Consider the following 23,804-nt stretch of genomic DNA (forward strand, 5'->3'; position numbering starts at 1 on the left):
GCCACACACAGGCAGAAGGGAAAACAGGAAAAGACACTTTCCCATGCTTCTCATGTGTCACACTATCTGTTGAGCCCCCTCCTTCAACACGTCACCTACTGCAGTGGGATTTCACTGCTGCTGTTGGCTGTGGAGGAAACAGGCCTGACTGCAGATGGGAATGAGTGACAGGAGATGACCACCACCTGCTTCCAACTCTCCCCCAAGGAACCATCCAAGGGAGAAGCTCTTAGAGAAGCCCAGTGTCTTTTTGTGACCATCATTGTTTGTGAAATACCCTCAGGAGAAGAAAGTGACAGTCGACCCTCACTACCACCCCACAAAATGTATGCAAGGCAAAAAAAGTTGAGTTTTTTTTTCAAAGGAATGCCTGTCAAATCTCAAAGCCAATTTGCAAATAGCTGTCCTATCTATATTGCTGTGCATCAATGTTTAGCAGCACAAACTGAGGGTCTAACTGGCACAGAATTCAGTAGCAAGATCAGTGCCCAGCTTAAGACCCTCCTTATGCTTTATTCTCTGAAAATCTCTTTTTGAATGCTTAAGGAAACAGCAGCTAAAAAAATGAATGCCCCAATGGCTGGGTATGGTTATATCCATCCTATGGCCAGACCATCTAGCAACCTCTCCCTGCTGTTTATGATTAAGATTTAACCATGCTCACAGTGACCAACCACTAGCTGCCATTCCCAGTTTAAAGCAGGATAAGGCTTCCAAGCCCTCTGCTCAGCAGAGGGGGTGACTTTTTCTTCTAAGTTTTCACTATTTGGGTGAGAAAGTTGTTTCCTCAGAAGCTGAAGGGAGCTCTGAAACTGCCAGCTCCCACAGGGCTTGGCTGTGCCCAAAATACAGGAGGTAAATCACTGTTGCTAATATGGAAACCTGGGTGCTCTTGTCCTGTAGTGGAACACTTGACCTTTCATCAGGTACGGGGGCCTCTGGTCCATTAGGCAGGCAATGAAGGAAACATATTTGCAGAGCATGGTTGGACCAAAGGTTTCTGCCAGTCTCCCTGGTTGCACTTTTCATTAACAAGTGTTGTTTCCAGTGCTGCTGGAGGGCGACAATAAATTGATTAGCCTCTTTAAAATTTCTCATAAAACTGTATTAGCAAAATGGTAAATACATGACATAGGGACCGTAACCACGGGATGTTTACATAATGCCCACTGTGGACAAGTACTAAATACCATAAAAGACCCGAGACCCCCCATAAAAAGTCCCCGAGTTCTGGCTCTCAGAAGGCAGCTAGAGCACCATTGTTGTTGCTGTGGTTCCTCCTCCTCTTCCTCCTCCCCATCACATTTCAGCCTCGGAGCTGTGAACTTTGCTGGTGGTTATGGCGATTCCTATCGCTAGGCTTCCGTTGTCGGAAAAGAGTTGAGCCAGGGAAGTGTTCAGCACAAGGCAATCCCCGTCCGAAATGACAGAGTCAACGCACTCCAGGATCGACCTGGGCGTCGCCTCCCACTTGAGGCGCCTCTGGTTCCTGTTGAGCTCCAGCCGGTAGGTGAAGTTGTTGGCCTGGGTGGGCGTGCCAATCAGCATCATCGTGGCGAAGAACTGGGGGTGGCCCTCATACTTCTCCTGCTTCCTGAGGACCAGCAGAAACTGGTGGCCAAGGCAAGAGTGCATGATGATCCAGTCCGTGGGCGCAGGCAGGTGCATGTCCGTGGCCAGGAAGACAATCTCCGCGCCCTGAAGGATGTTGATGCGGTGGGTCTGCCTCAGGTGGGACACCACCACCTCCAGATGCCCTTCCCATGGGCAGGAGAAGAGCGGGCACGTGCAGGGGACCAGCTGGGGGTCGTGCACCACTTCATGGTGATGGCAGGGAGGAAGGATGCCTTGGTCTGTGGATGCCTGCGCAGCGGCACAGCGGGTCGGTGCATACTATGGGAAGAGAGAAATTAAATGTGAGAGCAAGCGGACCAGAAAGCAGTGCAGATGTGCAAGGTGCAGACCCCACAGACATCAGTCACCCACACTCTACCTACGGCAGCACCAGTGGGGGTGCAGAGAACTCAGCACACCGGGGATCAGAGGCAGTCCTGACCTGGATCTGCACAGCACAAGGAGATGGCAGTTGCCTTGTTCTCCAGGAGAGCAGACAAACTCTTTGAGCCATGATAAGTCACTTCAAATGAAAATGATGTATGTGTTTAAGGAGCAATTTCATTAGTTCAGGGGAAAAATCTGATTAAAAAGAAAAAACAACCCAACAAAGCAAGGACAGCATGGGGCATTTTATATAGTTAAGAGTTTTGCTGCTCAGAACAAGGGAATGAAATATGTATGGCATTATTATTCTTTAATGAAACATACGGGCAAATACAGGCATTTTTCCTGAAACAATAGGCTTTATTACACCCATAATTTGTGAAATAAATGTCAGTTTTTATTGTATATGATACTGTCACTATTTTTTTGGTCAATGTATTTGTGCCTAATTGATGCTCTTACTACCATAAATCTTAAATTGCTCTCAAAGGTGATGGGATGGCAGATTTAGGGCATTTTTATACTAAAGTAAATTTAGATTAAGGTAGGGCAGCTTGCTAAAAAGGCAGCAGAAAAATTCCACGTGAGGACTAAAAGCAAACTATTCTGACTCTCTCAAGGGGATGTTGTTGAAGAGAAATAAGTCTTACTCAGCCAAAAGTGTATTCACAGGTAATGCTATTCAGGAAGAGTAATGTCTCTCCACAATAACTGTGTGTATAGACAAACCCTAAGGCACAGGCATGCTGGTCATGATTCATCTTACCCAATTTTGAGTATTTACTTCACCCACCCAAGACAGAAACCTGGTTACCTGGGACTGCCTCTGCAGCCTGTAGAGTAAGGCAGCCCTTAGAGTGCAGGATTCAGAGCTTAGCTGGAGTAGTTCAGTTTCTAAAGGTGACACCAGCTGATTCCAGAGAGACTGAGATGCAGTCTCTCTAGCTGTGCCTAAATTTCAGCTGTTTAAACTTTTTTGTCTCTCTGAACTCCTCTTATAAAGGTACATCTCTTACATCCATTAATGTCCCTTATAGCAGTATGTACATATATACATACATTTTGCTTTAGCATATGTTCTAGGAAGATTAATGTAATTCCCTAAATAGTGTCCCACATCCCCTTATTTTAATATATGTACCCAAAATTGCATGAACTACATTATAGTTCTAACATTTAACAGTTGTTCTCCTCCATGCCCCATCCAACTCGTTGCAGATTTGGGATTTTTGAGCAGAGATTTGTTTTATCCAGGGGCAAGCATAATCCCATATAATGGGTGGTAGATTTGCTGCAAGGGGGGTGTTATCTTGTCTTGTTATGGATACCATGAAAGCTTTCATTACAGCCTTGCTGTAAGTAGTTTTCCCCACCAGAACTTGCACGGATGTGTTGGAAGGCAATCTCTTGGGTAAACTGTCCTAAATCTCAGACGACCAGGGCTTCCTTGCCAACCAGGATGACAATTCCATCTGTTCTCATTGTGTCAGTAGCTGCCAAAGGTTATGATGGATAGAGCAGGGCTGTGATTGCTGTTGCTGTGAAATTCATGGCTCTTCCCAAGGCACTGGGTGTCAAAGGGAGCTGTTTCTTCTTCTCTGGCATTTGATATGAAGAATAATTGACAAATTAAGCCTTACTATTGAAGCTGGCAGTTTTTTCTTTTGACAATTATTACTTCAATAGTACTGTTCTATTTTTCCCTTCCTCATATTTTATTTGTTTTGCTGTATAAAATTCAAGAATATAAACTTTTTGAGAAGATAATGAATTGAGGACAGATAAATGACTATCATTGTCTGGGAAATAAAACAGGTCATTATAAACTAATCAACGTTTGTGGCTTTAGCTGCCTGCTTATCGCAGTGGGATTACTGGTTCACACTTAATTCCACATTAATTTTTGCATCCCATTAGGATGAAAGTTATGGTTAATTTAAACTCTTTGGTGAAGGAGGCTACTGCAATGGCAGATCATAAAAGCCTTTTGAAAAAAATTCCTGAAATGCTGATTGCCTCATAAAATGAATTCTAATCTCCCAATCTAATACAGTGGGTGTGTGCAATTACTTTCTCTCACCAAACTGTTAATGCAAAATTAGTGATTATACTAATTAAAACTAATGAACTCATACTCACATGCTGATAAACCTCTCAACCACTCGACAAGTTCCAGCCTCCTATCAGTTTTATTTAACTCCCTTTTTGGAAGATGAATCTTAAATTAACCTCTTGACTAACATTTAAAATTAGGTTTTGAAATTTGAAGCTTTATAGACTATGTATAATTCTTCACCAAAGATTACCAGAGTGAGAGAAACCATTTCCACTGAGGATGAAATTGAATTTAGAAATGCATTCTCCTAATTTGAGAAACATGGAGAACACTGGTAGCTCATCCATCTAAACTGCACCCAAGGTAAGAAAATACAAATGTCTTCAAAAATCTTTTTATGACAAACATGTCTCTATGGCTTGGGAACTGGAAAAATAAATTACAATGAGCAACTTATATAATATATCTTTCTTTTTTCCTAAACTTGTGGATTTCTGTGTGTGCACATAACTATGAATTCCTTTTCACAACTCACATTTCTGAAATATTTCTATAAACCACTTCAACAAAGGATTTCTGGTCTAACTTTGTTCATTTCAGGTTTATTGAAAATTCTTGAAACTCAGTACAAACCATGTGATCTATTTTTATTCTTTGGCTTGGCAAGAACCTTTTTCAAAATCTGGCTTCTGAATTGTTTGACAGTCATTTCAAAATTTTAAATTCATAGTATTTAGAAAGAAATGTTTAATAATTCTCTGTCACTTTTTAAAAAAAGTTTGAGAAAAAATATTATTTTACATTTACTTTTGAGGTGTGAGTATAACTATCGGGGTGTTTGTGCTCTTGCTGGTCATTCTTATGGCTGTGAATTGAAATGCAAAACAGGGAAAAAATGGTCACCTTGAGTGTATTTAAATGCTTGAATAAATATTTATGAACAGTTTTTCCATGTTTAATCTGCTCCAGTATTTACTTTCTACCATTTATTGCCCAATTACCTAATAAAATTAGATTTATTATATTGTTGTGTCAGTCCAGTATTATTCTCAGTTATCTTTTAGCCTGTTGGCCAATTTCAGTCAAATTGAACTACGGGATGGAATTCTCAAATGCTTTAATTTTCAACCATTTCTGAGAGAAGAGGCATCAGGGTACAGCAGCATGACCCTTTCATGTCTCCAGGGAGGAACAGTTGGCCACGTGGGCAGAATTACATTGACAGACAGGAGAGAGCCTAAACAATGGCAGTTTGATCCCAAATGGATTATAGACACCAGAGAACTCACATGAGACAGTGTCTTTATGAACAGGAGAAAAGGCTTCAGCCAGAGTACTCCTCATTAGATGCAACATAATCCCACCATGAGGCACCAAACCACAGGAAACCAGGGCTCTGCTGCTCACAGAAAAATTTCTTTTTAATGATGCAGCTTATTACAGAGCAGTTCTTTTCAAGACCATGTAACTTGGCAAAGGCCAATTTATAAGCACATGGTGCTTTTCTTATGGAAAAAATCCTCCAACCAAACCATGACTAGATTCGGACTACGACACAGGGTTTCTGCTAAAAATGCAACAAATTGCTTTAGATGTGACACATTTGTTCTGCCTTTGATATTTGAGGGGTAAGTCCCTAACTCTGAAGACTGTCAGCTCTTTTCACAGCCCATGAAGAGTCCTGGAGTGAAATTCACTTGATTCTAAGTGGTGCTGAAAGAACATCCCTCTGGACACCCTCTCTACATGCAGACAGGACCAAACCCATCCTCAGCACACACCCACAGAGGTTTAACTGGTTTCTAGACAAGACACAGAAGGACAATTCAATTTTAGTCAGGAAAGATGTGTACCACAATGGGCTTCTCCTGCTGTGCTGGAGACAACTCAGCCCATGGAGGGAGAAATGGATGCCTGCTCACTTGAGGGTGTAAATCTATGGCTTCCTACTATCATTACAGCTCCAATCACTTGATAGAAAATTCAGGGGAAGTATGTAGGGTAGATGCAAGAGTTAAAGACCTCCAAGAGGTAAAGAATGCACAAACACATCTCTGAGTCTGCAGCTGCAAACCTGAGGCACCCACCCAGGAGAAAGGGCTATGCTATTGCTCCTCATGCTCTGAGGGACCTTTTGTGCTTGAACTTGAACTTGAAGTGAAGTCTTTAGACCAGCTATGGTGAAAATAGTGGAAACAGAGGCAGCAACCCACACTGCACCTCTGCTGGCTGAGTTCATGGCCCTGGTTAGTGCAGGCACTGGATACACCACCATGCCTCAAGCTGTGTATCTCTGCTGCACATTGGCACAGCTTCAGCAGGGAGAGCAAGTGCAGCTGCTGCCCTGAGCAGCTAAATGTCTTGCCATTGAAGTTCTGACTTAAAGATGGTTAATTGGCTCAAGATAAATCCCACAGGGTAAGGGAGAGTTGAAAGCAGTGCTCCCGTCCCATGGGAGAGGGCCTGGACACTGCTGACCTAGAGTATAAGGAGGGCAAGTAGCATCACCACATTGTAGAAGAATAAACACTGCTCAGGTCTTCAGAGTAAAGGTTGTGTCACCTTTCAGCACTTTCCAGTGTTCTTCAGTGTTATACTGGAAACTGGATGCCTCATTCATACTTTTACTTGCTGTAATGCACATAATGTGCAAAAATCAGCCTTTCACATCCCTGTGAACAGTGCCAATGCATGCTGAGAACATCCCAAGGAGGGAGGACAGGGACTGGTTCACTGCCCAGTAAATAAGTGTTTCTGACAGGAAAGCAGGTGCTGCAAATAATCATCTTTTTCCAGACACTTCACACCCGTGCAACTGCATTTTCTCCAGTGGTCACACACACTTTGCAAACACTCATCAATTCACCCATTCTCTGGTCTCCTTGCTTGGGGCAGTCAGTGGTGTGGTCTGAAGGCCACCCTGGCGGGGCTTCTGAGCAGGGCTACACAGAAAACTGCAAAGGTGAAACCAAAGCCACCACACATGCTGCCCAGCCCAAAGCAGAAGACAGTGCTCCCTCTTTACCCCAGCCCAACCTCAGCACACCCTGAGACATTGCAAACTAATCCTCCTCCCAAGAGGAAACCTCTCCTTCCATGTACCCAAACCCTTTCCTGTTCATCCACAGCTTTCTTGGCTGGATTACAGGAGAGTTGGTAAGAGCTGTACATGTTCATGGCAGCTGCAACCTTTGGTGGGAGCCAGGAATTGAGAGGGGCTGTGCTCACTCCCCCTGTTACAACCCCACCAACCTGCCTGTGACAAGGAACAACAGGAGATGCAGTCACCGTGTAGGTGTGTAAGCAACTGGAAATGAGCAGGGAAAACTCAGGGGATTTTTGAAATTGACCTAAAGATTTCTGCAGACAAAGAGGGACCTGGGCCTACAGCTGTGAGATTGCTTTGAGAGAGCAGCTTCTAGGGTCTTCAGCAACTTTCAGCAACCACGGCAACTTTTAGGGTTTCTGCTGAAACAAATTGGCATTTTCTTTGCCAGTGAAATGTGCCACTTATTCAGTTTTCTTACTGTCTTCCTCCTATTTCTTGGCTTCTCAGGGATTGTCTGCTTCTTCTCATCTGTATGGAAACTGCCTCCAGTAATTTTCTAATCCTCAGTTTCTTTCTGCCTCATAAAAGCTTTGCCACCCACTAACATCCACCTCCACGTTACTTACACCCACCTCACAGGGACAGAAGCTCAAAAGAACTATAAAGGTGACATAAAGAAAGTAGTGAGTCTTTTAATCCTGGTCTTCATTTAATTTATCTTCTGCTCTTTTTTAATATGCTGATGAGATTTTTTAAGTCTTTCAGATGAAAGAAAAGAGAAGAAAAAAACCCCCAACCCCCTCAACCTATTTTGTCAAAAGCTGTACTTTCATATCTGAAATTAAGAAATCCGAGCCAGAGATCATGTTGGGGATTTATTTAAAATTTTAATTACACAAAATCCTGTTCATTATGAATGCATCAGTTGAATTTCTTAAGTACTGAGTATTGGTTGCAGCTTTGGCAGTGGAAGGATTTGTTTTCCCTACTATCAAATGGCAGTGAGAGGACAACTTCAAGCTCATTTTACTAATCTCACTTTGCAACATAATCAGGCATGACTTGGTGACACAGCATACAGGATGTGTTAATGGCTGTCCTCATGCTTATTACACACCTCTGTCTATGCAGAGAAAATGCAGCTTTAGTACATGTCCATGGTGTACCACGCACTTCTCTCTATCAGACAACCCCAAATATGAGATGAATTCAAATATATATAGAAGTATTTTGGAAAAAAACAATTGGTTTTGTGGTAGATCTAGCAAATCTATGATTCTTTATTTTAAATGTATCCCAGGTGAAAAGAAAGATGTTATTCTCAAATTAAATCCCCTTGCTTTCTTTTAAAAAATCTTTTTTTTCAGCATTAACTGTCACGTGCTCTTGAAGTGCCAGCAAAAAACTTCAACAAACTCAACCTTCTTCAATATATTGAAAACAATGTAATTATAATGAAATATAAATGGAATCCACACTAAAACATGTCAGTCCATAGATGCTTTCTGAGAGAGACCCATGTGGATAGTGGTAGGATGGAGCAGGGTCATGCTCTCCAGCTCTCCTACTTCAAACCTAAGTTTGATGAACCCTTCCAAGGCCAGATGGGCACCAAAACTTCCTGTGCTTCAAACTGAGGGGAGATGTACCACCCTGCTGACCCTCAGCCCAAGCTGCAGCAGGGTCATGGACAGCCAGGAAAACGATCCTGATTTAGCTGCTGTGTTTGATGGATCTCACCTGGGATCACTTTCCATGCTCTCTTTGAGAAATAAAACAGACTGATTAGATGCAAGCAAAACCGTGTGCGTGGGCAGTTCCTGTGGAACATCTGGCAGTTATTTGCTACTCAAAAAAAAAAGCTAGGCTGGAGGGCGGGACATGCCCTTGGGACCTGATTTGCAACTTGTATTCCCTCTGCTGCATTTTAGGGCTGGGCACAGTGCAGTGACAGCAAACCGTGGCAAAGTGTATGTGATGCTGCACTGCAACTGTTGATGCTCTGGGGTGTGCAGACATTTACCAGCTTCTCTTTGGACTAGAAGATTTTATGCCTTGATTTAAGCAAGTGTGATGCCTCCTAATGCCATCCCCTTTGGCCACCCAAGGCAGGTATCAGAAGACAAGGCACACCCTATCAGCTCTTTCTCCACAAGGGCAGGGTGCATCCATTGTTTATCAGCAGCTGCTCATGAGACACTGCTGATCCTGGCTCTGGGTGAGGGAACGAGCAGCCTGCATATGTACAATAGAGATAATCAAAAATGCAGAGTTATCAGAAGATTTGCTTCATCCTTTATCCACTTTGTATTTTGGATAAAGCCTGTTCACAAAATGCAAAACCATTATAGACTTTAATTAAAAGCAAAGTGATAAAGCGCTTCCAAGCTGCATCTGCTCTGACTGATAGGGAAGGCAGAGTTCACAAGAGCCCGATATCTGACCTGTTGATTTTGTGGTTTACATTCACACTGAAAAAGAAATTAATATGGAAAAGAATTTTAAAAAAAAGAAAGAAAGAAGAAATGATTGCCCACTGTGCTCATAAACTTAGCAGTTCAGACTGCCTCTAAATTACTAATCATCTGATATTCATTACAAGTTACTACAGTAACAGCGTGTCTCCAAGAGAAGCAGATTTGCTGGTGTCATCTGAGATAATTAGACCAAATCCGCCCTGAAACAATTGAATTTCTCCCCTTCCATCAGACAATCTCCAGCTATTACAATTATATGACATGTAAATCCATTAACTGCTCTTTCAGAGATGCACCTCAGAAGTGCCAAAAGATGGCACAAACATTACTGGTCTGCTGGAAGGAGAGAAGGGATGGGGTGGTGGTTGTTGAACAAGCCCACAGACTTTCTTGGTGGGGCCAGTGTCTCCAATCCCATCTATGCACCCCTCCAATCTCATCTATGCACCCCTCCTGGCCAAGGATTTGCTCTGTGGTCTATGTCACATTGCTCTGACAACTGTCACAGGGCAATGTGCAGCTAATCCTGTGCCAGACTGGTCACAGTGGAGTGCAGACAGCAGGCTGGGACCACGTAGGTGTAGCAAGGAGGGAATACAGGGCTCTCAGTGCTGCCAACCCTGTCTCCCTGTCCTGTCTCATAGGCTCTGCCTGTGCCTACACCTCTGTAGCAGTCACTGAGCAATGTATGAGCCATAAAACACTTGATATTTTTAGTTAAGAATTTCTCCTGAGAGCTGTTTCTGAGGAAATGAAAGAGTGTCCTAAAGTCATGTCTGTCGCTGAGGCATTGCTGGTACCAGCAAGCAATGGGCACCCCAAACCCACCCAAAATGGCCTGGTGTGGTGGGGGTCATGCTCAGGTTATAGAAGAGGGGAAAATAAATTGTTTCTAGCTCAGAGTAACTCTCTGTTCCCCTGCACATCTCTGCCCATTCTCCACAAGTGACTTTCAGCTTTCCCTTGCTCTGGGTACCTTGCAATGTAAGTGTGGCACTGAAAGAAAAGTCTCCCTGTTACAAGGCAACACAAAATTCATCCTCATTCCACTGTCAGATGAAAATGTGTCTTGAGTTTGTGTAGTCAGGCTTAAGAAAGGAGAAAAAAACCCACAGAACAACCCAGAAAATCCTTGTGAGCTGCTAGCTTTGGGCATGAAAAGCAAATGGCAAGTCTGGGTAAATTAATTTAGTTGGTGTAATGTATGCAAATGCTTCATTGACATATTCTTTGCTGTAAGGAAAGGGGCATTTCTCTGGGAACATTTGTCTTGTGTCTCAAATATTCTTTTAATTTTGTGCAAATCATAGCCTGTTCCTTCTTCATCCTCCCCCTCAAATTCTCAAAGAATAGTTCTTCTAGAAGTTTTCTTCATGTGGGGAGGATGCAGGTAGAAAGAAAGAACAGAAAGGGAGGTTCAGTTTAGCCTGAGAAGACAATGTTCCATTGCTATTAATAGACTGAAAATTTAAAAGGTTTTGTTAAAAAAAAACTAACAAAAAATGAAAACCAAAGTCCACAGCAATCTTCTAATTTAACATTCCTGCTTACAGAAAGCTACTCTCCATCCTATCCAGGAGAGGCTGAGTCAGCCAGTCTCTGTGCTGTGCCTCCTGCAGCTCTGCTGTTTTGGAAGAGAATCCCCTGGCATTCCCTAGCCTGCTGGCACCTGCCTTCTGACCTTGTGTGCCAACAGCAAGAGGGAGTGTAGCACCATCGAGTCACAGAAGGGTTGGGGTAGAAGGGACCTTGAAGATTATCTAGTCCCAATGCCCTGCCATGGACAGTGACATCTAGCACTAGATCAGACTTCCCAAAGTCTAATCCAAACTGGCCATCAATAATTCCAGGGATGGGGCATCCACAGCTTCTCTGGGCAACCTGTTCCCTTGTCTCACTATCCCTACAGTAAAGATTTTAATCATTATGTCTATTCTAATCTTGCCTTCCTTCAGTTTAAAACTGTTACTTCTTGTCCTGTTACTACAGGCCCTGGTAAAAAATGTCTCTCTATCTTTTTTATCAGTCCCCTTTATAAACTGAAAAGCTGCGATCTGATGTCCTTGGAGCATTCTCTTGTCCAACCCCATCTCTTTCAGCCTGTCTTCATAGGAGAATTGTTCCAGCCTCTGATCACCTTCATGGCCCTTCTTTGGATCTGCTCCAACAGGTTAACATCCTTCTTGTGGTGGGAATCCCTGGAGCTGGATGCAGTATTCCAGGTAGGGTCTCACAGGAGTGGAGTAGACAGGCAGAATCACCTCTTCTGACCTGCTGGTCATGTTTATATTTATACAGACCAGGATATGGTTGGCTTTCCAGGCTGCAAGTGCATATTGTGGAGTCATGTCTGATTTTATGTGGACAAGTCCTTTTCTGAGTCCTTTTCCACAGGACTGCACCAAACCCATCCATCACTCAGCCTGGACTGATACCTGGCATTGACCTGACCCAGCTGCAGGGCTTTGCACTTGAGCTTCATGAGATTCACAGGGCCCTGCTCCTCAAGCCTGTCAAAGTCCCTTTGGATAACATCCCTTCCCTCAAATGAATCAACTGCAGCACTCAGCTTGATGTTATCTGCAAACTTGCTGAGGGTGCACTGATCCCACTGCCTGTGTCACTGGTGAAGACGTTAAATAGTAATGCTCCCAGTATGGGACCCTTATGGGACACACCAGTCATTACTGGTTTCCACTTGGATATTGAGCCATTGGCTGTTACTCTTTGGATGCTGCCATCCAGTCAATTCCTTATTCATCAAACCCATACCTCTCTCCAGCTTAGAGGTAAGGATATTTTAGGGGATTGTATCAAAACCCTTAGAGAAGCTGAAGTAGATGGCAATTGTAGCTCTTCCCTTGTCACTGATGCAGCCACTCCAGTGAAGAAAGATGCCAAAATAGTCAAGCATGATTTGTCTTTGGTGAAGCCATGTAGGCAGTCTCTAATCACATTCCTGTCTTCCACAGGTTTTGACATCTTCCAGGAGGATCTGCTCCATGATTTTACCAGGCATGGAGGTGAGGCTGACTGCATGGTTATCATCAGGGAATGACGAGGTTGTTCATGGGGAAAACAGACACAATCAGATGTTAGAGACCCATTACCCAGCAGAGCTGCAGTCCCTAGAGTCTAGTTATTTTTAAAGTCAGAAATCCATTAGCATAGACTATGCAGCTCTGGCTGCAACACCACAGGCTCTTTCAATCAGCTCTGGTCTGTCTGCTTCTCCATTCTAAAATGTCCTGTTTCAGTGGAAGTAGGAAATTTCCTATACTGAATAGGAATAGGTGCAAGTGGAGCACCAGGAAAAGGAAGCAGAGGACCACATTTCTTATTCAAAGCCATTCTCACTCTTTAATATCTGCTGTCACACCCTCACTTGTCTTATGCAAGGTTTTATGTTTTAACTTCAGCCAGTTCCTCCCCATGCTGGCAGCTTAATACATGTTCTTACAAACTTTTCTGGCTGTACAATATTCTATAACTTGCACATCATAAAAGGTAATAATTTTACTACTATTCTGATACACTTATGGGTTTTGAGGATTTGACAGTGGGGTAGATTTTTAAAATTTATTTTCAGCTTTCTATAGAGAGCTTTTTAGAGAGCTTTCTGTGTGACACGTTATTGAACAAGATGACAGACCACTCATTTCATCACACTGAAGGTGTTTCTGCCTTTCTTTCCTGAGATAAACTTCTCTCCTTCTTCCCAAAGGGCTGCACAGAGGAAGCAGGGATTCTCAGGATGGGACAGAGGGAACATCTGCTCCCCACCTCTTACAGTGTAAACAACAGCCTCTCTGCCCTCTGAGGGTGGCCTCAGGCCACTGAGATGTCTGCTGCCATCCCTGCAGCCTGTTGGGATGTGACCCTGCAGTGAACAGCATGGCTTTGCTGCAGGAACTGCATCAGTCAGGGTGAGCAATATATCCCCTGCTGGCTCCAGGCTGAGCTGGGAGAGCTCTGGGCAGCCCTCCGGGATCAGGCTTAACAAGCAGGAATGGCTGTGTGGTGTTTTGTGCAGTCTGTCTTGCCAAAAGCATGAATAATGTGTGAAGTGACTACTAGAGGGACACCCACACTCCCAGGAGGAGCCACTCAAGTGTTTCTACAATTTCACCAGCAGCTACTTGCTCGGTGAAGGCTGTTAGGCACCTTCATGCCCCTGTCAACAGAGCTTCCATCTGTTTTTAAACCCCTTCATTTCCCTCTTTTGCACCCTATAAGTATGCAGTGATGGCTTACCCTTTAAATTCCAACTCCACTGAGAGTCCATGCTAATTCAGAATAACATCTTTTAGACCCATAGGGTTTGCAAGTACTCAAGGGTAAAGATAACAATATTCAGCTGAGGAAACACCTGTGACAAACAAATGGCTAAATTTTGGGCCAGATTTGTCTCATCTTAATGTATACGTCTAAAAGATCAGCATGTTCAAATCTGACCTACTCATCTGAAGCTCCCTTAATAACAGAGATAAGATGTACCTTCACAGAGAAATTCATCATCCCTATCTTGATCATGTCTATCTTCCTGAAAGATGAAATTACCAGAAGCACCTGGAGGAGATGTTCACTTCTCTTGCTAAGCTAGAAGTGGAGCTGGGGTCACTGGCCCAGAGGTGGGCACAAGGCTTGCAAAGTTTCACCATGTTCAGTGTATCAGCAGTCACTCAGACTCTGAGTAGCAAGGGTGTCAGAACACAGCCACTGTGACTGTTTAATGGGTGATTATGAGCTGCCTATTTGCCTAATGCAGAAAATCCCTTGAGCTGACACATTTTCTTCCCAGCTAAGAGCTGGTCATCCTAATTTTCAGGCAGCTAGATCTAACAGTGAAATAAAACTAATTTACAGCTCTTGCCATTAGGAGGACAAATTTTCATCTCTGTCCTTCGGGTGAGAGGCACTATAATAAATGAATGATTACTGACCCATGATACCTATTAGAGATTGCAGTTGGGTCATCTCATTTGTTGTTTTAACACAAGAAATTAAGAGCCTAGCAGGGCTATGGCAAATTGAATTGATGATGAGATGAACACTGCCTTTACCAGAGGCTCTTTCTAGAATTATATGAGGGAAAAGCTCAGTGACAACAGGACCTTGAGCTGTGGGCCCAAATTTTTTGAGCCTAGTAGGACTTTCCAGTCTCACAGACTTCCTCCCATTGCTACCTGGAAGTGCAATCCAGCTGCCACAGGCTGGAGTTCATAGAGACAAAGGAGCAGTTAGCCATGTACTTTCTTGGCTCTTTTCCCCCTGTTATTGCCTGCAGCTAAACTGCCCACCAAAGAGGTTTTGAATCAAAAGGAGGTAAGTGCACAGGACACTTTGCTCCCAACAGCAGCCACTGTGACAGATTCCTGTGTTCTTAGTCTGATGCTGATTGAAAAGCAATCTCTGCTGCCAAGTAACAAAGCCAGTCTCCTTCAAAAGCATCCTCAGTGCAGGGAAACCAATAGCTTCCAAGTTTTAGGGGAAATATTGAAGAATGTCGTGGATAACCTAACTAGGCAAAATTCTGCAGTCTCAAACTCAAGCCACACATGCTTGGCTTCTTCTCAGCCCCGCCTGGCCCTAGACAGATTGTGGGGCCATCACACCCTAGTGGCTCAGCACACAACACCCATCCTGGTCTGAGCCTGTGCTCCAGCTGCACCCTGGGTCAGCCTTCCCCGATCCAGCAACGTTGCTCTCCTCCTTGCAACCTACCCCAACTATCCAGCCTTTCCCAACTGCATGACACAGTGCCCTGGCCTTGTCTCATGTACTGAAGGAAAGAAAATTCTACTAATTGCCTGCCACTTAATCAGCTAATAGTTAGTCTTTAGTTGACTTCTTTTTTTTTCCTGTCCTAAGATGGAAAACTGTCTCATTGTCTTTCACTCCTAGAGGTTTGTCCACACTCTGTCACAGGGTAAATCTGCAGACACAGAAAGTACCATCTCTACTTTGCTTTCCACATGAGCTTTCTCTCCATTTATTTCTGCTGCCTGGTTTACATGAAGATCTGCTTTAGCTTTTGGGCTTTCTCCAGCACCATTTGCTAAAATTATATTAAGTATTGATTGGTAACAGATAAATTACAGGGCAATGCTAGTGAGGATACATTAAGTAAATGGAGGAGCAGGCCCATGCTGCTTTCTTCTTTTTACCAGAATGGCAATCATCAGCAGCAGAGTTGTACAGGGTCTGCAACAGGGTCTGCTCAAGCTGTGGCTTGAACCAGTCAGAGATCATCCAAGTTAATAGACTGTGGAGAAGACTTGATGCTGTGTTAAATGCTGCAGGCCTGGTAGTGCCCTTGCGTACAGAGTACATAGATGGTCTTGTGAAATTAGAATGGTTTAAAGAAAAAGCTCTTGTAATTCAAGGCCCCCCAGTATTCTCATGATCTGCCATACTGATCCATGGATCATTTTCACTTATTACTGCTCAATATTTAATTTCCTTTGTACTTAGAAAGTGCCAAGACCAGGTGACAGTGATGGCTGGCTACTATTTTTCAAGTCATGTAACTCAGGCAGTGAAGTAGAAAGGACAGTACGAGAAAGAACAGAAAAGGCAAGGCATAGTCACAATTCCAAGTGGTGGACGTTAAGGTCACCCTGGTAGAAGATGAGAGGAGAGTGAATGTTTCAGGATGAGAAAAGGTTTTTATCCTGAGGTTTAAAAGAGTGTTAAGAAGAATTCTTTGCATTAAAGCAGGGAGCAAGGTAATCTACAACTAACTCTTTCTTACCAGTCACATGTGAAAATGAAAATCAGTGACAGTGGTGTTAACCTAAACTGACTTGCAAATGGCCTTTTGCTGGAGTTCCTTGCTACAGACCATACACAGGAATGCAGGTGGAAAATTTAGAAAAGACTGCATAGAATAGCATCAGGATTGAGGTAAATCATCTGTAGCCATAGGGTGGCAGAGCTACAGCTAAAATTACTTCCCAGTTTGGTCTGGCATTGCCCTGATTCTGTTTTCACTTGGCTATTTCTCTCCACTTGCCTGTGGAGAGATGCAAATATCAGGTTTTCAGTTCTTACACTAAGGTGAGATGAATCCCATTTTGCTCTTGCCTCTGAGCTCCCTGGTAACCTTCAAGCCCTCTGAGTCTTTCTCTTCCTGATCCATCTATCTGGCCTCACACTGTCTCATCTCTAATTTATCAGCAGAGGCTATCTTTACACAGGTGAATAAAACAAATCAGGAGTCATTTCCTGGTCCTGAGATGAAGTGGAACATCTTTTGTCCATGTGGTTTAATTTACAGCTCACACAGAGTGGCCTCTGCTTTGAGTCTGGTGGAAACACTCCTGGTCTCTCCAAGGCAATTAAGGAGAATGCTTGCTGATGTGTGCCAATCTGGGGAGAATGCTGCCCATCACACTGCGTGGATTATTGCAAGTTGGTGTTGTGGCCTTGGCCTGCTGTAGTTTGGTAAGTAGAGCCACATCTGAATTTCCCACACCCAGAGGTGGCTCAGCATGTGTAAGCAAGAGGTAAAAATCCACATCAGGGGACTTTGCATCCTGATTCCCAAGCCCTTGAAGGTTAATGGCTGCACAGAGACTCACTCCTTCATGGACTTCTTTTGACACCTATCTAAGCACTTGGTCATTTGAAAGTGAAAATAATAAGCACTTTGCTGTGAAACGCTTTTTCTTTTGGCATCTTATGTCAAGATGCAGCTACACGTCAGGTACGTGTTTGTTTTCATAAGGCACTTTGTAAAGAGCCTCTCTTCTTCAAGTGCACATTTTGTCAGCAGCTTTTGGACTGATTTCAACTCCTCAGCCATACTGCAGCCCTTCTCTGTCTGGGAGAGGGCATTCAGGTTTTACCTTCCCTGTCAGCTGCAGAGTCACACCATTTTGCAAACTGCCCTTGAAATCAATGTGGTTGCTGTATTAGAAATACTTAGCACATAAATTGTAGGACATGAGGCAGTGTGTGTAACAAGGCATGATAACCATGCACCGAACCTGCTGTACAAGCTCATTTCAAAATCTAGCACACACTCCTTGCTCTTCCACTTGCTTGATTCAGAGCTTCAAGGAAGGGTGTGCTTGTAAGCATGCATTGCTAACCACATCCCAACTCCAGTCAGTCAGAAATGGGGCTGAGCTTTCTCACATGTTGTATTTTTTTAATGCTGATATTCCCACACTGTAAGCTTGATGTTAAAATGGGCTTTACCACCCAATTTTTCCACTTTCACCTGAATTTGAGGATGTTACTGGGTGGGCAATGGCTAAAGAACAATAAAACAGGAATGGAAGTGTCACACCCCCATTTCAGCAGGTGCCTCTTCAGGACTTGATTGTGTGCTCAGTGATAAACAGTTACAAAGGGACATCTTACCCCAGGGTAGTGAGCCAGTGAGGGAAAGAATGGGAACTAACTGTGCAAGTTTACACATGCCCAGGCATTTGATGGAAAGGTGTTTTGGTTTCCAAACTACCAAGAAAGGCTACATCTATGCAGGTAACTATTAAAGGTTTATCTTCTGTTTCACAAACCTGAGCCTATAAAAAGACAAACTCATTTACCAGAGAAAGACTTTCTACACAAAAAACCTAAAGTCTCCTTAAATGTGCCAAATTGATTTCTTCGTCTTCAGGCACGAATATCAATTAAGCAGAGGTTATGTCCTAGCTTAAAAGCAGAGTGAGATTTATGTGAACCATCAGTTTCAGCTACAGGAAATTAATTTTAAGTGTATACTCTAGTCATAGGAGTGCATTATTTCCTTTCATGTCATTTGTCCCTGATGTTGGCACTCTGGAGCAAGGGTATCTCAAGTAAACTGTGCTTCTCATTATATATCTGAATCCCATCCACACAACTACAGACACCTGGTGAGGGGTCACATTCAGCTGAACATGCTCAGCTGTGGGCAGGTGACATCATGATTCAGTGGAGGCACCTCAAGGTTTTGTGGATGTCGCTGGTAGCAGAGCTGTGGCTCCAGGGAGAAGAGCAGGTGCTGAGTGGCCAGAATGAGTCTCGTTTGCTCTGGAGCTGGACATTTCTCACTTGGCTGCTTTACTGTTGTGCCACTCTCATTATTTCTGCTATTGGTTTTTCCCCAGCTTTGAGCATAAAAGGTTCCATGAAAAAGCACTGTACAGAAAGGGTGAACTGCTGTAAACCCAAATTCTTAGTGGAGCAAAGCCAGGGCAGCTCCACTGCAGCCATTCCACAGAGCTGAGCTGCCAGGAGCAGGAAGACATGGGGACAGCAGAGGCTTTCACAGTTTGTGTGCTGACACGATGAAGATAAATTTAGGATTGAGCCCTAGTTTCTGTGGACTGTGTTTCATGGGAGAGAGAAAAACCAGGCTGTGGTTCACTGTTTCCATAAGAGACATAAGTATTGAATCATATTTTTCCTATTTCAAGATGCTTGTGTTTTTTCCTGCATGATGACCTTGCTTCAACAGAAAGAGTGGAAGGTGATCCCTTCTTCAATCTGTTCCACCACTAGGGCACTCCTGTGGGAAGTAGCAGATTGCAGCTCCCTCCCTTTTGGGAGAGGCTTCTTACTTGTTGAGTTGCTCTGTAAACAATGGATGAAACGTAGACTGAAAGCTGCTCCTAGGCAACTGCGTCTTCTCCTGTCCTCTAGACTGTCAGTGTGTGTTGGGAACACCCACAAATTAAATACAGGATCTACTCCACTGGGGAGCATGGACTGTCTGGTTTTGCACCCAGGGAGGTACAAGTGGGAGATGCAGAGCTGAGCAAGATGCCCTGAGGACATCAGCCCTGGGCAAAGAGGCACACTGGGCACATTTACACATTTTCAGTGGCAGCTTTGGTGTATAGGGATTCTTAATGACTCTAAGTGATTAAGTGAGTCTTTTGGAGTCAGAGACCAAATAGCATCTAATTGTATTTTAGGAGCTGGACCCTGCCCTGAATCCCCAGCAGGTCATGTTCATGAACAGGTAGAGGAAATAGCACAATTTCCTCCCACACTGGCTAAGGCAGCATCCCTCATGGTAACTTCTCCACCCCTTATTTACTGGGGGACCACTGAAAACCTGGGATATCTCAATGTACTGATTACAGAGAATTACTCTGCTCTGTAGGGACAGGTAGACAGTATCAACTACAGGATTCAAGAAGAAAAACACCAGCTTGGGAATAATAAATAGATAAAATAATAGATAAAATCCTCAATGGCAACAAAGAGATTTGGAGACTGGAAACTCAGCAGCACTGAGAGCAAGTCACAGTGCAAACCTTCCTGGCCTGGTGGCTGACTACTTGCCCAGCAAGGACTCTTCAGATGTCTGATGGAGGCACTGAGCATTCTAATGCTTAGTCTGGCAACACATTACATCCCAGGGATCCTTTGTCTGTTTCAACCAATAAATAACTGTGTTATACTTCAAAGTTGTGGATATCCTGCTTACAGAATCTCTTTGTGCATAGCAAAAGGTGCCTGAACAAAGTGACCTAGAAAAGGAGGGTTACTGCTTCCTCTCCCCAGTACACAAAGCCAGCATGACCAATAGAAGGAAATCCACTTTCTTTGTTCTTGTTCTCCCTCTGAATTGTTGTCATCTCTGCAGGTAATGAGCATGAAACACTTTCATTGTTATTTGTTGGTGTTGAAGTTTACCGCAAAGGCATATGGGTAAAAAACACAGCCAAAGTTGTATTTCACCTGTACACAAGTGGAAAGTGATGTATGTAGTATATCAAGGTGTGGACTCTTCTGAAGGGCAACAATTCAGATTTTAGTAAGAGCCACAGCAAAAGACGTTTTGAAGATATGAACCATTCGGGTAAGTGGAAAGTAACAGTCTACTGGACTAGTGTCTATGATGTCAAAAAGAGAAATCTGGTTAAAGATTTTTGTTCTGTGTCTCAGAGTTTTGAGATCACTGAAAGGGTTCAAAGGCAAGAGGTTTGAGTCACCTTCCTAACATCTGAGCTTCACAGACATCTGCTATTACCTAGTCAATACAGGATCTCCCAACAGTCAGAGGGAATAGCATGGACTCACTTTGTGATCTGCTTTTGCATCTGCTCTAGGCATGCCTATTTCCCTCCACTGGGTAAAAAGAGGCTCTCCATTTAGTCAAACATTCCTTTATATTTGGCACCAGAAAAGAACAGTGTGCAAGAAGGTGAGGGTGTGGAGTGAAATCAAATAAGGAGTAGTGGGTCCAACTTGGATAGAATTAACTTTCTTCACAGAGGCCCTTATGGTCTGGACTTTGGACCTGTGACCAACAAATCTGTGATTTGAACACAAATCAGTGTTGGTCAAGCACAGACATTTTAATTATTGCTGAGAAATTCTTGCACCACATCAAGATTTGTGTTTATCACTCTGGTTCTCCCCAACAAGTTTACTGGGGTTGGTTGAGAATTTTGGAAGGAACACAGCCAGGAGAGATGGCCCAGCTGGTCAAATGTATATTCTGGAATGTCATATTGATCAATAAATTGGGCAGAGGGTATTCTTTTCAAAGTAGGCTTTGCTTGGAGACTGGCTGGACACTAGTCTGCTGCTGGGAGGTGGCAAGTGACTGTATTAGCATCACATGTTCTTTGTTTTCTCTCTTTTTTCTCTTTTTAGATTATTTTTCTCTTAAGATCTGAGTTTTTCTCACTCTGTTTCTTTCCCCCATCCTGCCGGTGAAGAGTGAGCAAGCAGATTGCAGATATTTAGTTGCTGGTCAGGGTTAACTTACCACAAAGGGCAAAAAAAGCCAGAGATAGAGCAACTGCAGTAGGAATAGAGTAACACCATCTTTTGAAATTAGTTTGTTTGTGACATCTGATGGGGAACTACAGAGGAGGGAAGTGGTAATTTACACCCCAGGGCCAGATAAGAGTGCCCATATGAAAGCTTAGTGGTGTTTCCATACACATCCCTGGTGTGAGGCTGTCACAAAACAGAGCAGATGTGGCCTGACCACAGGCACTTTCAGCATAGCTTATGTCATGTGTATCTCCTCTGATGGGCTTCATCCTACAGCTCTGCCCTTCACCCCTGCTGCTCCCTCCCCACTCTGTGGCTCTGAAACTCTCATGACCCCATAGCCCATAGTGACTCTCCAGCCTGCAACTTGCTGCCCATGACATTCCCTGTACTTGTAGCCAAATCTTGGCCCATTGCCCAGCACTGCACCAACATATCTTTAGAACTTTTCCTTTTTCAGTTGCTAGTATTATTTCACACAGGGTGTGAGAGCACTCTGGTGTTCTCTGAACTTAGGCTAAACTTCCTTATTACTGCTTTAACTTCTTGTCTGGTTCCATGTGACACGAAATGTTTAGGAGCTCTGGCAATCAAACCTCTTGAGCCAACACTTCTGCAACTTGCTCTCAGTTCACTGGGTTTCTTGTGGTCCTCCACTGAGGTGAAGCTGAGATAAATCAGATGTGATGGGTGCAGCCTCAGTGACCAGGTTTGGGAGCCTCTTTTTGTATAAAGTGCACTTGTGGAAATGTGGCAGCCCATTGCTTCCAGATAAATGCAGATAAATAAGGAAAGACTAAAGTGGGTTGCCCTCCCCTGCCTGAGGATGTGATGAAGGACACAGCATTAACAAGTCTGCTCACCGCCACGATAACATTTCTGAGCACGGAGCCAGCACTGGCACCCTCAATGTCTCCTTTCCCTACCTCCTCGGAGACAAATTGACCCTGCCTAAGTAAGAAAGGACTTTCCTAATCACATTAGGATCAGTTTAGATGGCAGAGAGGGTAACAAAATTAGAGCTTTTAAACCATTATCTCTTCTTAATGAACATCTGCGTTGATACAAGCCCGCGGAGAGTTAAGGAAAGCTGAGCTATGTCTGATCTCATTACAGCTTTAAAAAACAAAATATGTGATGGAGAGCTGGTTCATGGCTGTAAGAAAACCATCAGTCTTTTTCTAAGTGGCAAGAAAGGGCTCTGCTCAAGCCCAGAGTGGCTATATTCTGATTCTTGAATTAAAAATAAAATGATCTTTGATGCTGCAAGTCTTTTCCTAGGTCCCATATGCAAACTAATATAATACCTAGTCAAGTAATGTGTCTATAATTTCATATTATATGTGTCATGCCATAGTGTTTTAATCCTGTTGTCTGCCTCTTGCTTGATGCAATAATTGCTGTAATATTTTACATAATCAGAATTAATATGTTGTATGGAGATGCCAGGGAGCGTGTCTGATCTGCTTGCTACAACAGCAATAACTGAAGTGATATTGTTATTGTACTCAGAGGAAAACATGAACTCTGCAGAAAAACTGGACTGGATGAAGCAGAGAACAGGACTGCACTTTGGCTAATGTCACATGGACACCTGTATGGTGGGTCATGCAGTGGTCAGGAGATTTACTGTCCAGCATGTTTTTCTTAAAAACAGTAGATGGGAACTCTTCACATATTTCTTAGAATCACAGGATTGTTTAAATTGGAAAAGACTTAAGATCAAGTCCAGCCATTAACCCAGCACTGCCAAGACCACCACGAAAGCACATCCCTTAACACGCCATCTACATCTCTTTTACATACCTACAGAGATGGTGACCCAACCACTTCCCTGGGCAGCCTGTTCCAGTGCTTGGCTACCTTTTTATGGCAGAAATTCTTCCTATCCTAAACCTACCCTTACACAACCTGAAGCCATTTCTTCTTGTTCTGTTTCTTGTTACCTGAGAGAAGAGACTGACCCTGACCTGCTACACCCTTAACATAAATTAGAAAGAAAATAGGACTTCCTGCTGACTTGTCAGAGTATAATTTACTCATAAAAACCACTGTCCTTTTATGCATATATGTACATATGAAAATAAAACTCCTGATCATCCACACACCTGAACAATCAGCTCACACCCTGGCTCTTTTTGCAGCACCCTAGCTACATCTCTCCAAGGTGAAATTGCTGTGGCAAGAGCTAACCCTGAACAGCTGAAGAAGTAATTTGTATTTAGCTTCAGGAAAGAAGTTACTTCCCACCCCTCTTTTATTTATACATAACCCACCAGTCTTAGATGTTGATACTGGGCAAACATCACTTCTGCAACACATTTATGTTGATGTGTAGAAGGGCATATGTGCTGCACAAACACACACATCTCCTTCTTTCCTCCAATTTGGCAGAGACCTAAGTCTAATTTTGAAATGTCACACCTCACATATAATCCCCCAAAAGAGTTTGCAATGCAGATCCCTTCAGCAATCTCGTTCACAGCACATC

At 43.4% G+C, this 23,804-nt stretch overlaps 1 protein-coding gene across 1 annotated transcript in view; it reads right to left on the bottom strand.

Annotated features, from left to right (window-relative positions):
* Positions 1–1,083: 1,083 nt before the first annotated feature.
* Positions 1,084–23,804, bottom strand: part of SIAH3 (siah E3 ubiquitin protein ligase family member 3) — a 41,532-nt gene continuing 18,811 nt past the window's right edge. The window contains exon 2 of the mRNA XM_036383471.2: positions 1,084–1,893. Coding sequence (XP_036239364.1) covers positions 1,300–1,893 — 594 coding nt within the window. The 3' untranslated portion in view covers positions 1,084–1,299. The remainder of the gene's footprint in view (positions 1,894–23,804) is intronic.

This window comes from Molothrus ater, chromosome 2 (genome assembly GCF_012460135.2).
Source record: "Molothrus ater isolate BHLD 08-10-18 breed brown headed cowbird chromosome 2, BPBGC_Mater_1.1, whole genome shotgun sequence".
NCBI classification, from domain to species: domain Eukaryota; kingdom Metazoa; phylum Chordata; class Aves; order Passeriformes; family Icteridae; genus Molothrus; species Molothrus ater.